The sequence below is a fragment of the Pantherophis guttatus genome, chromosome 2 (genome assembly GCF_059756535.1).
Source record: "Pantherophis guttatus breed Tessera chromosome 2, ASM5975653v1, whole genome shotgun sequence".
Taxonomy (NCBI): Eukaryota; Metazoa; Chordata; class Lepidosauria; order Squamata; family Colubridae; genus Pantherophis; species Pantherophis guttatus.
Window position 1 is genome coordinate 122,522,308 of NC_142064.1, and position 16,368 is coordinate 122,538,675.

Consider the following 16,368-nt stretch of genomic DNA (forward strand, 5'->3'; position numbering starts at 1 on the left):
TTGCAAAATAGCTGACGGATCACAGGAACCTGGTGTGCCAGGTATTGATCCAATGCCTGTCCTACCAACTTTTCCTCGTACCACCCAGAACGCAGCTGTAACAGCCACGTACCAGGCCAGTGGAAGCTCTGAAGGGGCAAGTCCAGCCCAAGGAAATGCTGCTGTTGCTCAGGTACAATTGAAGTGATTTAAGTGCATGTATTAAAAGATTTCATAATCTATGCACCTATCAATCTACTCTCTCCCCTGTTCTCAGTCATACACCATAGTTTCACCCGCTGTATTGAAGCCCGATGTGCCTAATGCTGCCCAGCTGTCCAGTGCAACTCCTGGCATGTCCACCAGCACTTCCAGTTTGCCAGCCAGCTCTGCTGGACAGGAACCTTACACACAATACCGTGAGTGGCGGAGGGAAGAGGGATTGGTATATATTCAGATCTTCTTAGAAACAGGAATCCCATTAGGAGCGGAGAACAGAATAGCCTCTCCTAGGCTGTATGGCCGCTTTTGCTAATTGCTTTTTCTCTTTCTGGCCATTAGCTGTCCCAGATGTCTCCACGTATCAATATGATGAAAGTTCTGGCTACTATTACGATCCACTTACTGGGCTCTACTATGACCCTAATTCCCAGGTGAGTTGTCTGTCTTTAGGCAGACTTTGTTACTTTATGCATATGGCAGAGATGAGAACAATGAGCTGAAAGTTTGACTCGTCTTGTAGTGCTGTGTTAGCTCTCAAATTGCACAATGCCCTGAAGTATCCAAAGATGAGCTGTGTCATTGTTTCTTTCCAGTATTACTACAATGCTCAGATGCAGCAGTATCTGTACTGGGAAAGTGAGAGATGCACTTACATCCCAGCCTCAGACCAGGCGGCTGACAGCTACAAGGATGGTAGCAGTTCAGGAGGTGGCAACAAAGAGGGAAAAGAGAAAAAGGAAAAGCATAAGACAAAAACAGCCCAGCAGGTGAGCATCACTCTTTTTTTCTCATCCCGTTTCTCTTCATTTGCCTTTGAATTCTAGGTGTTTCATACCTGAATACCTTTTAGAGCAGGAGTGTCAAACTTGATTTCATTGAGGGCCACATCAGGGTTGTGTTTGACCTTCGGGGGGGGGGCAGGGGTGTGTGGCCAGCTTGACGTCACTCATGTCGGGGGGCGCTTGTGGTGGCCTGAGTGCACTGCCAGCAAAAATGGGCTCCCAAGCTCTGTTTTCGGCTGCAACGGCCTCCTGCAACCCTCTGCCAGCAAAAACAGAGCTTGGGAGTGCCGGCTGAAGTCCTCGCGAGCTCCATTTTCGGCTGCAACAGCCTCCTGCAACCCTCTGCCAGCAAAAATGGAGCTTGGGAGGGTTGCACATAGTTGTCCTGAGCAGAGGCATCGTGGGCCTATCCTTCACTGTTTCAAGTGCAGCCCCGCAGGCTGGATCTAAGTATCCTGTGGACCGAATCCGGCCCCTAAGCCTTGACACCCGTTTTTTCTGGCAAGCTGGTATAGTTATAATTCTGCCTTGGGACTAGTTAGAAGGTCTGCTTTCATCAAAGTGCGTTCCTCTATAGACTGAAGAACTTTTGCACAGGGAAGAGGTTTAACATTGTGGTAAGATTTTTTCTCAAGGCAGGGAAATATACTCGATGACTTGAAATAGTAGTAAGGCATCCCATAATGGAAAAGCATTCCCCTCTCCCCCAATGAGGAGAGGGGGAGGGGAAGGCAATTTTCTCTGGAGCCCTTTTGATAGCAATTTAGTGTTCTCTCTCAGTCTTGTTAACATTCCTGCTCTTTTGAAGATAGCGTACGTATCTTCCCAATGTGAAACGAGAGCTCATTTCTCCTTGTTTTTTTTCTTTTTCCCCTGTGTACATTTCCTTCCTTTTCATGGACTGTCTTCCAGATTGCAAAGGATATGGAACGCTGGGCCCGCAGCCTCAATAAACAGAAGGAGAATTTCAAAAATAGCTTTCAGCCAGTCTCCTCCATACGAGAGGATGAAAGGCGGGAATCAGCCACAGCTGACGCTGGCTATGCTATCCTTGAGAAGAAGGTACAATTTGTGGGGAGTGCACCATTAAACCAGGAATATACCTGTAACAAAACAATCCGATACAGGTAGTCCTTGATTTACAACCACAATTGAACCCCAGATTTTTGTTGCTAGGTGAAACAATTGTTAAGTGAATTTTGCCCCCTTTCTTGCCACAATTGTTAAGTGTTAAGTGAATAACTGCAGTTATTGTTAGTAATATGGTTGTTAAGTGAATCTGACTCCCCCATTGCTTGTCAGAAGATTGCAAAAGATGATCACATGACCCAGGGACACTTCAAATGTCATAAATATGAGTCAGTTGCCAAGCATCTGAATTTTGATCACGTTACCATTGGTTGTTTTCACATTGACTAGTGTAAAAAACAGTCATAAGTCACTTTTTACAACGCCAATGTAATTTCAAATGGTCACTAAATGAACTGTTGTAAATCGAAGACTGCCTGTAGTTAATAAAGATTCATCAGCATTTGTTAACTAATAAAAAAGTATATTGGGTATTGTTTCAGCATTAACGTATATATATTGTACAATTGCTATTGCAATGTGGTATGTTGTATGCTTTTTTAAAAATACAATCATGCAGAAATAGAGAGGGAGTGGTTATATTTGAGTTAATGTTTATTATTATGCAGCATCCTGAATGACCACCTTGTGTAGTTTGAGAGACTGTTTTGACTGCTGTGTAGAAAAAATGTATTTTCATTAGGAAAAATGATTAAATATTTTCCTGCTTTGTTTTGTTGTTCTTAGGGAGCACTGGCTGAGAGGCAGCATAGTAGCATGGATTTGTCCAAGTTTACTGGTGATGATCGGCTGGTAAGTCTTTCCTCTCAACTTTCTCTGAAATGTAAACTTTCTGGGCTTCACTCTGAATGACCAGAAGAATGGGTAAAGTTCTAGAGATTCTACAAATCTGGCTGATATTTAATATGCTGAAATATGAAATAGAGATACCAATATTTATGTATCAAGGGAAGTGTTGAACACAAGAACTCTTCTGTGTCAAAAGCTATTTCTGATAATCCAGAAGAGTGGGGATTATGGGAGTTAACTTGCTACATTGAAAAATCAGATTAAGGTAAATAGTTCTGATTCTGGTATTTAATCCTCCCCCCTTGCAGAGTCCACCTCGAGGCTTAGTGGCTGCATACAGTGGTGAAAGCGACAGTGAAGAGGAACAAGAGAAGGCAGCTGATCGGGAGGAGAAATTAACTGATTGGCACAAACTGGCTTGCCTGCTTTGTCGCAGACAGTTTCCCAGCAAGGAGGCTCTTATTCGTCACCAGCAGCTATCGGGCTTACATAAGGTATGCAGCTGACAAGAGTCTTATCATTTTCAGTACAGGTAGTCCTAGTCTTATGACCACAAATTGAGCCCAGAATTTATGTTGCTAAGTGAGAAATTAGTTAAGTGAGTTTTGTCCCACTTTATGACTTTTCTTGCCACATTTGTTAAGTGAATCAATGCAGTTGTTAAATTAGTAACAAGGTTGTTAAATGAATCTGGCTTCCCCATTGACTTTGCTTGTCAGAAGGTTGCAAAATGGGGTCACATGACCCAGGATACTGCAATCGTCATAAATGAGTCAGTTGTCAAGCATCTGAATGTGAATCACGTGACCATGGGGATGCTACAATGGTCATAAGTGTGAAAAATGGTCATAAGTCACTTTTTTCAGTGCCGTTGTAACTTAGAACAGTCACTAAATGAACTATTGTAAGTCGAGGACTACCTGTACAATCAACAATAGCAGCTACTTGAACTACTTGGATTAGAGGCCATGGGGGAATTTTCGGATGATTCTAATTCTTTGTAGGCAAAGTTTTAATACTTTGACCATGCAAGATCCAGCAAAATGCCACTGTTCCTAGCCATAAATTGTTAGAAAACAACTTTGTTCTTGTCAACATGTTGAACAGATTGCCATTGTTTTGAATTAGCCTTAAAAACCCGAAAGAGTTAATATTGTGAAAGACAATGTGAAGGAGACACCAAATGGTTTATAAGAATAATGGCTATCAGTAAGAATATTGCAACTTTCATAAAGGTTTCTGAGAATTGATCAAATAGGAGAAGTATAATCTTGTAATAGTAAGAGCAAGTGAAACTACTAACAATGGGAGATAGGAGTTTTGATTCCTGTTAGCTGTATAATAGGAATTTTAATAACATGTGATGTAATTCAACCTTTATATCTGAATTCAGGCAACTACTGCTTTCATAAGGGTTAATCAGTTATTGTCCTGAAGGGTAGTATCTCAGTTTGTGCCAAAGTCTCTAATAAAGAATGTATAAGATATTAAAATCTAGATCTGAGGGGCCAATTATGTTGTAGGAAAGATGGAAAACACTGCATTGAATATCTAAATCTCAAATCCTCTGCTTCCGTTTTATCCTGGGCAAAAGCAGAAAATGTCAGCAAGGAAAGCCAAATAATCGATACTCTGCCTCCTTAGGGTAAAGCCAAACCTAGCTAGCAAGGGGAGATTGGCTAAGAAAGTTCCCAAAAGCTTTTTATCGGCAGAGTCTTAATCAAGCCCAAAAGATTCAGTCTAGTTCTAACTGTATTATGAGATAGTTTCAGAGAAATAAACTATTCAGAGAATAGTTCCTGGAGAAAAAAATAGAAGGCTTAATCCAGATAAAACCGTGGTAGTTTTATTGGATAGTTTATCCAGGAATGCAGTTTGTGTTCTAAGTTGTGTTCCTCTTAAAGGAGCAAATACTTACTTAGCTCCTGAATACATCTGGCAGGTTTACCTAGTGTGCTTTTGCCCAGCTTGTAGGTGTGCTAATTGTAGTTGTTCCTGAAGAAAGCATATTTGGCTTTTTGGTAAAGAATGCCTTAATTTGATTGATAGATAGCAGAGACAGAAGATTTTAAGAATTTGAAAAGAGACCAACAACATGCATAGAAAAGACACAATAATTTGCTTAAATTGTTTCTAAATTACAATATAATTCCCTGCAGTCTTTAGTCTTACTTCATTGGGGGAAAGTTCCCAAATGGAGTTTATAATTCGGAAGAGAGCTTTGTAGGAGTACCCAGAAAGCATTCTTTGTTGAGTTTGGATCCTTTAGTAAGGTTTAGATTGCAATCTGAAAATGTTTGTTACAGTTTCACCTATAATGTTTTTTATACCTATATATTTTTAATTTGTTATTAATTTTAAGATGCTTACTGCCTTTGGTACTTCAGGAATAAAATATTAAGCCAAAATATAAACATAATACTGCTAATACAGAAATGATTGCATGTTTTAGGAGCAAACATGGCTCTCCAGAGAGTGTTTTGAGTCTTCCTCCACTCCTTCATCCTTCTATTCTTTTTCTCCTCCATAGCAAAATTTGGAGATTCACCGACGGGCACATTTGTCAGAGCAAGAGCTTGAGGCCCTTGAAAAGAATGACATGGAGGTACAATAGATGGGACAGATGATGGGGGACACTACAAGGGAACAGTTTATACAGAAAACATCTCATCAGCTAACACTGTCCCTTCATCACTATTTTCAGATGAAGTATCGAGATCGTGCAGCTGAGCGAAGGGAAAAATACGGTGTTCCTGAGCCACCAGAACCCAAGAAAAGAAAATATTCAGCTATGACCCCAGCCACGGTGTAAGTTTTACACTACAGGTTTCATTTTTAGAAGAGGCTGCATTTCTTAGCAGAGTGTTCTTTGCCCCATTGCATTGGGCTGTTTTCTTTGGTCTCGACTGGCAGAAGAGAGAGCAGGATTGTCTTAACTGTTTACTTCATCCCCTCCTCCATTTGCAACAGGGATTTTGAACAACCAACACGAGATGGACTGGGAAGCGACAATATTGGCAGCCGCATGCTGCAGGCCATGGGTTGGAAAGAAGGCAGCGGGTTGGGTCGCAAGAAACAGGGGATTGTAACCCCTATTGAGGTAATTTTTCAGGTTGTTCTATATATAAATAAATAAATAAATATTGTATTCTGGAAGGGCATGCAATCTCTCCAGTTGCTTTCTCTTATTATATACTGGCTTTGCATAAAGGGAAAGACTTTGAGTCTTATTGCATAGTATTAGAGCCGAGGTGATGCAGTGGCTAGAGTGCAGTACTGCAGGCTACTTCAGCTGACTGCTAGCTGCAGTTCAGCAGATCGAATCTCACCAGACTCAAGGTTGACTCAGCCTTCCATCTTTCCGAGGAGGGTAAAATGAGGACCCAGATTGTAAACCGCTTAGAGAGAGCTGTGAAGCACTATGAAGCGGTATATAAGTCTAAGTGCTATTGCTATTAGAACATTAATAGATCAGTTTATATATATTGCCTTGGCTTTCTTCTGTCCCATATATTACACTGTCTGTAAAAAAGGAAATTGCTGTGATAGGAAACATGATTGTTAAAAATAGAAATTGGGAGCAAGAACTGAACTGTTCCACAAGAAGGGAGTTGATGGTATGGTTGTTTGACATTGATAAAATGATTTCACACAATGAGAAAAGATGGCATCTTACAAAATAGGCCAAAATAGAGTAGTTCTATGATGAAGAGTTTTATTTTTCCTTTTGTTACAATGTGTTATCTTGTTTGGGAGGCTCTGTGATTTTATTTTTTCCTTCTCTCTTAGGCCCCAACTCGAGTACGAGGGTCTGGCCTTGGCTCCCGTGGCAGCTCTTATGGGGCTGTAGCATCAGAGTCGTACCGGGAAGCATTGCACAAGACAATGCTCACTCGTTTCAACGAGTCAGACTGAACTTTGTAAGAAGCACCTCCTGTACAGTATTTTGCTGCTGTCTCCCCTTACTTCCCCCGCCTTCCAACTTTCAGAATGTTCTTTTGGTTGACTTTTTTTTTAATTAAATGTTCAAATGGACAAGGATTTGGACAGAGGATTTTACATGGCTGAAGCATGTGGAAAATGAACAATACACTTGGTGCTCTTGTGACTATTAAGCATTTCCAATGTTCATTATGTATAAATATGTGGTACAGTAAACTCTTTGAGTTTACAAGATTTCCACATATAGGTACAAAGATTGTACCTAATTATAGCCTTGACTAGGATTTTGTAGTCTCAGTCCTCGGGGTTTCCATCTGACATGCTGGTCTTGGCTTTAGCAAAAAGAAAATACAGGGAAAACTCTCATCTCAACAGGCAGCTCTTGGCTTTTCAAAGGCTCTGGTGTAGCCCTTCCACCAACTCTACATAATGGGGTTCTGAAAAGAGAGAAGCAAAGGAAAGCTCTGTATGCATGGTACTTCTACAAAGAAGCCTCTCTTTGTCATTTTCTCCCCCGTCTCTCTTCCCAGAGTTCATTTTTTTTACTTTGACCATACATAGCTGACATTGAGGACGCCTACCTTGATCAGGTTGAATGTAACTATGTCTGATTAGAAAATCCAGTGCTACCATTGCGCAGTTGGGCTTGAAATCGGAAGATCCAATGGCCTCTCTCACCTGCGTGGGAAGATTTACAATTAACATATAAAGTAGAAATGGCAGTTAGTACTCCAATGTCATGCTTAGACTAAGATAACAGCTACCATAGCACAGAATTAATGAGAATGTGTGCTAATACGTTTCTTCTATCATTCCAAATAAAGTTAAACACTAAACATAATAACGAGCTAGAAAACTATAGGAGAGCTGCAGTCCTACCATTTCTTGTTTGAAATATGCCACAAAATGGTACAGTATCCATAACGTAATCAATTTTCACTGGGATTTCCAAAGATATACTCATCATTACAAATGGTAACAGCAAAGAAAACTGCTTGTTTGAGGGGGGCCTCATCAGTGCTATCTTTCATTGTTCAAAAGGCAACCTTTATTGGTAAGCAACACGGCATCTACGAACCTTATCAAGTGACCAAAGGTAAAATTCTTGCACTTCTCCATCTCCCACTTGGGGCACAAATTCTTCAGGCAGCTCCAGGTCATATACAAACTGGCATTCAGGATAGATGCCTCCATCTGATCCTTCATATGTGTAGCTGGGATGGGGAAAAAAGAATAATTCAATCACACCAGTGACTTCCATAGAGAATGTTCAAATGTTCACGTATGTTCTCGTGCGGAGTAACACTGATATGAGTTACAGAGTGAAAGTGACCTCATTCAGAGGAGCCCAAGTCATCTTTTTATACTGCTTCCGGGATTCCTATGAAATTAGGAGTGACATTTAGAGGTCCATGTATGCTTTATGGATAAATGGTGTGTGCTACATCAAGGCAATCTGTGGTCTGGTAATTCTACATATTAACACTGCTTCTATATTTGACATATTTGTTTTCACGATTCAGCTGGAATAGGTAGCAATCAAGAAAATCATATAGTTGAATGAAAAATTATTGATTATAAATACAGTATGTTCCCTTGATGTCAACTTCAAGGGAAATATGTATGTATATATGCACACAAGCAAACATAAATACTGCTACGCTACAATGCACCTTGGATTTTAGAACTTTCTACATTACCTGATAGTTCCAACAGATTTGGATAATGTAGCAAGGGAAGCAGGAATGCAAGCCTCTTCTTGGCACTCTTTTATTAGTGTTTCTCTGACACCCAGCTCTGATGAAATGCCACCTGCAGCCTAGCCAAAAAAGAAACCCAAATTGTGGTTCACCATAAAGCAAGCAGTCAACATTAGCTATTTTTGGTATTTAAGAAGGATCTTTTCCATCAAACAGAAGAATAATTTCTGAGCTGGCAAATTAGATAGCTTCAAGACTTCTTTGGAGCGTTTACATACAGTCCCCAACTTACAACCATTTATTTAGTAAACATTCAAAGTTACAATGGCACTGAAAAGTGATTTATGATTGGTCCTCACACTTATAATTATTGCCGCATGCCCACAGTCACATGATCTAAAATTGGGTGCTTAACAACTGGCATGAATTTACAATGGTTACACTGTCCTGGGGTCATGTGATCACCATTTGCGACCTTCCCAACTGGCTTCTGACAAGCAAAGTCAATGGGGAAAATCCAGATTCACTTAATTACTGTGTATTTCACTTAACTGCAGTGGTTCACTTAACAACCATAGCAAAAAAGGTCATAAAATTGGGTGCGGCTCTCTTTAACTGCCTTGCTTAGCAAGGGAAATTCTGGTCCCAATTGTAGATCGAGGACTACTATATATGCTTTTACTCTTAAGAAAAATATCGGCAGGAAGAACGTCTATGTTCACATTGCTAATAAAAATGGTTCATGCTGAAATTATAATTTTGTATAAATAATAAAGGCTTATTTCTATTTAGGGCATTCAACCCAATACTGTGGCCTGCCCAAGCTCATTAAGTGATTTCTCTGGCTGTATCGGAGCAATAAAGAGTATTTAGACAACTGTTAGCTAATCCCATCTTCATATGAGATATTCTATTTGTCATCCTATTTTATCTCTTACCAAATTATCCAATAAGCCAGGATATGTGGGTTTGTTCAAGGCCCTACGGGCCAGCCACATGTGCATTTCATCATTTCGCCAAGTATAGCCATTCAGGTGGGCACCATAGCGCTTCACTCCAAATAGTGCTGGATCAAGAGAAATCAGATATGAATTTAGGCAGCATTTCTTGCTGCCTAAACCAAACACCTACCTTTGCACCGTATGTTCTGATTTTATGAGTAATTTCATCTGCTTAAGCCTTCGTAATGTACTTACTATTAATAGTATTTACTATTAAAATACTGCGTTGGGGAATGTTGACGAGAAAATAGGATAGTAAAGGAACAGCGAGAATGTCCGTAAATACAATTCCTTCTTTACGATTTACAATGCAATATTTGAAGAACTCTTAACGCAAGTTCAAACTTTTCTTTATTTCTCTAGAGCTGTTGAAGTTGATCCAAGATTGGTGGTCCATTAAAAATACCTAGAAACCCATCCCAAATTTTCAATAATCAGAATTTTGCATTGAAGAGACTGCATTGTGGTTAACTCCAATGCAGAAAACAAATTACTATTGTCTCTTCTGAAGTGATTTGCCTGTGCTTAGCTTCCTATACACTGATATATCAAGGCCCATGGAAGTCTGATACTTCTAATTGTTGAGTTTTATGGAAGAGGAATGCTTGGCATGAACAGTTTTTTTCATAGCATAAAATTGGAGAGGAAGAAATCTGTTTTTTTTTAATAGGGAAGGAAAATTAGTGTCTTAAGGTGGGTGTTTGTTTTTTTTTTTTTTTGGTGTGCAGTGATCTTGACATGTATTCATCCTAACAATTTGAAGGAATAGCGATCTACCTTTTACGTGCAAACTATGCCATCTGTCTTAAAATAAAATTATAAAATATGTGTTCAAAGGCCTATAAAATTATATACTGGTATTCAGGAAGCAATATTGGAGCAAAATGTGATGGCAAGATTCGTTGCTCATTCCTACTTTTGGGTTGGGAAACAGGAAACAGGAAGAAAATACCATTTTTCTTTAGAATTGGTGAACATACCTAAACAGGTGCAGAGATTTATGTATTTGCTCATGGGACACCTTAATAATGAAATAGTTTCTGAAACACAGTATTTACAGTATTTAAACTATTGTTAATGCACATATTTAAAAGAATATCAGCAAGGAAGCCACATTTCTTCACTGAGATTTCTTCACTAAGGTATTTCTTATCTAAATTTCCTAAGTAGATGAAATATTTTGGACTCTGGAACTTATGGAATGCCCTAAGTTCTTTGGTTAAGGCTTTATCCCATGTCTCTGCAGCTTAAAATAGTTTTGTTAGATTTTGCACAGGAGTTCAAAGCACCCTATATAGTGCATCATTCCGATTTTCTCATAATAGCCCAGTAAGAGAAGATAAACAGAAAAAAAGGATTAGCCCAAAGTTACCCAATGACTGGGGGTGGACTAGAATCTTGGTCTCTCTGCCCCTAATACAATCCATATCATTCTGGCTCTCTTTTCTAAGATAATTTATAATTTTAAAAATTACACACAGTTGTGTTATTTACTTTTACACAAGTCAGGTCTTTCCTATACAGCATAGTGCCAAGATTTTTAAATTTTAAACTTACGTGTTGCAGCCCGTTCCATGCTGAAGAAAGGTGTGTCACAAAAATAGGGCATTACATTGTACATCTGAAACACAGGTATATTTTTATTAGTGAATAGCTGTGGTTTTGGAACCCTCTCCTTCCCTGCAACTGCACTGTCTTCCTAAATTGTTATTCAGAATAACACTGGACTTTTCTTGCCTACATCTCTTCAATAGTCAGAAATAGAAGAGAGTCCCTTTCCTTTTGCTTGGTTGCGCCAAGGCTTCTCACCTCATCCCTCCAGCCTTTTAAACAAGGAAAAGCTTGCTGTGCTTTCAGCTCCTTGAGCACTCTTTGTACCGCAGCTGTCCTCTGGTCATAAGAAGTCAGTTGTTTGTTAAGTTCCACCTTTGGAGGGGCTTTATCTCCCTGAGACACTGAGAAAACAGTCGGGTACTGATGGAGACATTTGGCTACAGCCGGTGGGACATATCCTACTTGTTGTCCAGCAACCATAAATGGCAAACACAGCGCCTTGAAAGAACCTGCAAAGAAATAAACCCAAATCAATCTCTCTTGCAGCTAAGATCTAGTTTCTACAAATAAGTCAAAACTGCCAAAATGCTTCTTTGGAAAATAATCTGGGTTACTAACTTAACAACTGCAGTGATTCACTTAACAACTGTGGCAAGAATGGCCATAAAATGGGGCAAAATTAATTTAACAAATGATTGCTTATTTGTACCCTATGAGTATCATTAAGCGTTGTACCTTATGATTCTTGATGAATGTATCTTGTCTTTTTATGTGCACTGAGAGCATATGCACCAAAGACTAATTCCTTGTGTGTCCAATCACATTTGGCCAATAAAGAATATCTATCTATCTATCTATCTATCTATCTATCTATCTATCTATCTATCTATCTATCTATGCAACAGAAATTTTGGATTTAATTGTGCTAGCAAGTCAAGGATTATTTATTTATTATTTATTTAATCATATTTTTTTAATAAAAAGTTTTTATTATTTTTTATAATCAAACAGATAACATTTTCACTTGTATATTTAAACATTTATAAACCCACCCTTCCACCCCCCCTTCCCACCCCCCTCCCCCGACTTCCCAGAAGAAAAACAGGATATAAGTTTTATCAAACATACACTAAAATATGCTAATAATGCAAGACTATAATTCCCTAGACCCCTTAATTCCCCTTCTACAAATTATTCATCAACCTCCCTTTAAACTCAAAGTAACATATAATCCTTTACGGCTAAGAGTTTTAAAAACATTAACAAACACTAATAGATCATTCAAAGCCTAAAGTTCTCATAATACATCTGTAAGGAATTCTTAGTTCATTTTCTTAATCATTTTACTCTCCCTCCTGCTTTTATTCTCAAGATTCAAATATTTTTCCTTAAACCTTAAATAATCATTAATTGAATTCTTAATTCATTTACTTAATCATTGTAATTAGTCATTAATACATCAATTATTAAACCAAAGAAAATTAATCTTCCCTTCTTCCTTTCTTTCTATATTTTTTCCAATCTTTGTTCCTCCCTCTTGCTTTTATTTTAAGGAGGTTTTGATTTTCAACTGGGGGTTGATGTATTTTTAAAACTTGTCCCTTTCTTGGAATCATTTCCTCTGATTTGGAGCCCCCATATTGACTCTTCTTGCTTATATAATCAGTCAGTCCATAGAACGAAAAGTTAACTCGATGAGTTTGCAAAAAAAGTCCAGTTGTTGCATTTCAATTAATTATGTGAAAGCCTCTGCCAAATCTTCCGAAACCTCGTAGGGCTGATCAGTTTCTTCTTCTCTCTGCTCCAAATTATGTTTTTGAAAAGTACTGTGAGTTAATTCCACAAGGGCAGGAAAAGGGTTTGAAGATCCTTGAGAATCAGCCAAATCCAGCTTCTCTGTTTTAATCAAAATGTCTCCTTCATTGTCATTGTGCTTTCCTTCAAAAACATCCTCATTTACTTTTAAATCCTCCACCAGCTCTATAAATTTTTGCTCTATGGTTGCTGTAAAGTTATTAATAATTGCCATTTGGTTATTCGTGGCTTCGTTTATAAGTTCTGTAAGATCTCTGAAAAAATCCTCTTGGCTCTGTGAATCAGTTCTCTGTGTCATTTCTGACACCATTAAAAAGCTTCCACCACTTTCAGAAACTCCTTACTTGGAAGCCATATTATTTTAAGAAAATTTTTCTTTTCAAAGCCAAAACATCTCTTAAGCAACTTTCTCAAATCTATTTGTAGTTTATCAAGCAAGATAGTCTTTTCTACACCCAGCTCTCAAATCCCAGCAGCTTAAGTCCAGTCTCTAAGCACAAATCTATTATCAAGCACTTAGCTTTCACTTTCAGTCCAGCCATAATAAAGACGCCATTTCTCCTTCCGCTCAGCAAAATCAAATAGAAACAATGTATCCCAGGAGTTAAGCAAAATACTTGCAAAGGCTTGTTCTCCTGCTTCCATTCTGCCTGCTTTTGGAATCAATTAATCTTCTTGTTGACAGCAGAGTTGGTCGCCGGCGTCTAGCTCCGTTTAAAACGGAGTCGCCACATATCCGGAGCTTCAGTGGGCTGAACGGGGAGCTCTCACCCTCCAAGCCCCTGGAATTGTTCCAAGCGCTCCTGGGGAGCTCTACCTTCGCCCACCGGCTCTCCTCTCCTTCTTCTCCCGAAGGAGAGGTTTTCGGGCCGTCTGACAGCTGATTAGCGCTATCAGAACAGCTCCAACGGAATCGCGGGGCTGGCCGTCTGAAAAGACCGTCCGCGATGCCGGCGGTGCCAACGGAAATCCTATTTATTATTTATTTAATCATATTTATATGCCGCCCTTCTCCCGAAGGACTCGGGGCGGCTCACAAAGATAAAAACCACAGAACAATAGTTAATAAATTAATTTAAGTTAATTAAAATAATCCAATTAAAACCCTTAGAGAACTAAAAACTCCTAGCAAATCAGACGATTTGTTGGAAGAGCCATGTCTTCAGGTCCCTGCGGAAGGAGTGGAGGTCGGGGGCCATCCGGAGCCCGATGGGTAACCCATTCCAGAGGGCCGGTGCGCCCACAGAGAACGCCCTCATCCTGGGCGCCATCAGCCGACATTGCCTGGCCGATGGCACCCGGGAGGACAGCCCTATGCGAGCGCACTGGACGGTGGGAGGCCGGCAGAAGGGGCTCCTGCAAGTACCCCGGGCCCATGCCATGAAGGGCTTTATAGGTAAGTACCAGCACCTTGAAGTGGATCCGGAGGACCACTGGTAACCAGTTCAGCTCGCGCAGGAGAGGTGTAACACAGGAGTAATGGGAAGCTCCGGTAACAACCCGCGTGGCCGCATTCTGGATTACCTGTACAAACTCAAAGATGATATAGAGAAAGTAGCTTTTGTGGTAAGAAAACTTAACAGCAAAATCATTATGAAGAAAGGATTAGTAAAAGTCCTAAAGCCATCATCTCAGATTCACTCAGAACACATAAAATTAAGCTTTTTGCCCCATTGCTTTTACATGACTTATCTTAAACCACGTTTGCCATTTGATGTCCGTTTCCTTGTTTGCAAAGAGCTTTTCATCATCATTTACTTAAAAAAACAACAACCTTAAAGTATCAGCAAACGGATCCACTTCATAGTTTGCCTTCATTCCGGATCGTTTTAGGAAGGTGCTGAAAAGCATCAGTCCCAATGTTTGCAAAAACCGTCCGTTTATTCCTACTCTCGGCTTTCTGTACCAGAAATAATTAAACCACAAGCGAATGCTCCTTTTTTTCTTGCTGTTTGCATAGCGGTCTTTGCAAGCGATTTGCAAAACGAAGAGGAGGGGAAAATGAATTCAGTCCGTTTCTCATTTATTTCTTCCGCGCTTTTAAAGCAAGCGGCGGTTACCTTTATATACGTTCCCATTATCTGGGTCTCTCCCCATAGCAGAGCTGGAGGTAATGAAACATGCCCTTACGAGGTCAAGCTCGCCTTGGCTTACCTTTTTGGCTGAAGCTTTCTGCATTTCTAGCGGTTGAATTTCAATCCTGTCCAGGACGTTTAATATTGAAAGGCGCCTAAACGCTGGCTTTAAATCTGCTTGTGTGTGGGTGTGTATGCGCTCCGGTGGCTAAATTCTGTAGAAAACGGCTCAGGCGGAAAGCCCGCAGTCGTACCTGCTCCATGAAAGGAATTCATCTTCTTCAGCAGCTTCCGCGCTCGCTCCGACCATCCTTCGGCCGCCATGGTGCCTCTTGTAGAAAGCCCGCCCTCACCCCTGCTCATCACGCCGGACCATTCCAAGCGTAATTCTCATTGGCTCGACCAGTCGTTCTGATTCCTGATTGGCCTTCATCCTTCGAATTCCATCGGGAAGCTCCGGAGAGCTCGGAGATCCGACTTAGTAGCGCTTCGCCTCTTTTACCGTCGAAGGTTTCTGGTGAGAAATATGGTGTTTTTTTTTTTTTTTTTTTTTTTTTTTAAAAAACCCAATTCCAAAAAAGAATCAGAGGATGGGGTTTTTTTTTAATTTTAATTTTTTTTTAGAAAAGCTACTAGTAGAGAACTTGGAAAGCGACCAGCTATTGCAATACCTCGGGAGTGAAAAGGATGTGGGTCTGCATTCATTGGAAGATCTCTGGAGTTTGCAATGCAGTACACTAGATAGTAGGGGTGTCCAACTCTTTGTGGTTTAATAATGCAGACATAGGTACCCATCATACTGTTCTCTTTCAGAAAATGCCACTTTATCCAAAGTGGACAAAAGAGAAGTCGAAGACAAAGGAAACTGAAATCATAAGCTTAAGAAAAAAAAAGAAATCTAATTAAATCTAGCTGACAGCAACACTACTGTGAGGGAGATGGGCAGTTAAGTGTGAAACATACATACATACATACATACATACATACATACATACATACGGGATTCAAAAATTTTTACTACCAGTTCTGTGGGTGTGGCTTGGTGGGTGCTCCCCACTCCACTCTACTCCCCACTCCATTCCACTCTCCCTCCCCACCCCAGGGGAAGGTTACTGCAAAATCCCCATTTCCTCTCAATCAGCTGGGACTTGGGAGGCAGAGGATAGATGGGGACGGGGCCAGTCAGAGGTGGTATTTACCGGTTCTCCGAACTATTCAAAATTTCCACTACCGGTTCTCCAGAACTGGTCAGAACCTGCTGAATACCACCTCTGGGACATATTGTTGACATGGCCCTTGCCCTCATGCCCATTAGACTCCCTGCCTTAACCCGTTTTAATTTTTGAATACTTAATTTAAGTGGAAAGGTGATAAGTAAATCAGCAAACCACCTTCATATTTACAAGAGTGGCATTTGATT

At 40.1% G+C, this 16,368-nt stretch overlaps 2 protein-coding genes across 6 annotated transcripts in view; one reads left to right on the forward strand and one right to left on the reverse strand.

Annotated features, from left to right (window-relative positions):
- RBM10 (RNA binding motif protein 10) overlaps positions 1-6,902 on the forward strand; it is a 28,383-nt gene extending 21,481 nt beyond the window's left edge. For both annotated transcript variants that reach the window (XM_034433935.3, XM_034433936.3), the window contains 11 exons: positions 12-172; positions 257-398; positions 541-632; positions 795-968; positions 1,896-2,045; positions 2,799-2,864; positions 3,170-3,355; positions 5,392-5,466; positions 5,566-5,669; positions 5,832-5,961; positions 6,651-6,902. In XM_034433935.3, coding sequence (XP_034289826.2) covers positions 12-172; positions 257-398; positions 541-632; positions 795-968; positions 1,896-2,045; positions 2,799-2,864; positions 3,170-3,355; positions 5,392-5,466; positions 5,566-5,669; positions 5,832-5,961; positions 6,651-6,776 — 1,406 coding nt within the window. In that variant the 3' untranslated portion in view covers positions 6,777-6,902. The remainder of the gene's footprint in view (positions 1-11; positions 173-256; positions 399-540; positions 633-794; positions 969-1,895; positions 2,046-2,798; positions 2,865-3,169; positions 3,356-5,391; positions 5,467-5,565; positions 5,670-5,831; positions 5,962-6,650) is intronic.
- Positions 6,560-15,339, reverse strand: LOC117675381 (uncharacterized). Of its 4 annotated transcripts, none has more exons than XM_034433944.3 (8): positions 15,203-15,339; positions 11,314-11,567; positions 11,062-11,125; positions 9,442-9,569; positions 8,504-8,622; positions 7,882-8,017; positions 7,385-7,481; positions 6,560-7,240 (listed from the first exon to the last, which is right to left on the reverse strand). In XM_034433944.3, exons 1-8 carry the CDS (start codon positions 15,309-15,311, stop codon positions 7,194-7,196), a joined length of 954 nt encoding a protein of 317 aa, XP_034289835.2. In that variant the 5' UTR covers positions 15,312-15,339; the 3' UTR covers positions 6,560-7,193. The 4 variants fall into 4 exon arrangements, with proteins under 4 accessions (XP_034289835.2, XP_087744846.1, XP_060539470.2 ...); XM_087888720.1 differs by having other exon boundaries at positions 15,028-15,309; XM_060683487.2 differs by having other exon boundaries at positions 6,560-7,481.
- Between the last annotated feature and the right edge of the window lie 1,029 nt (positions 15,340-16,368).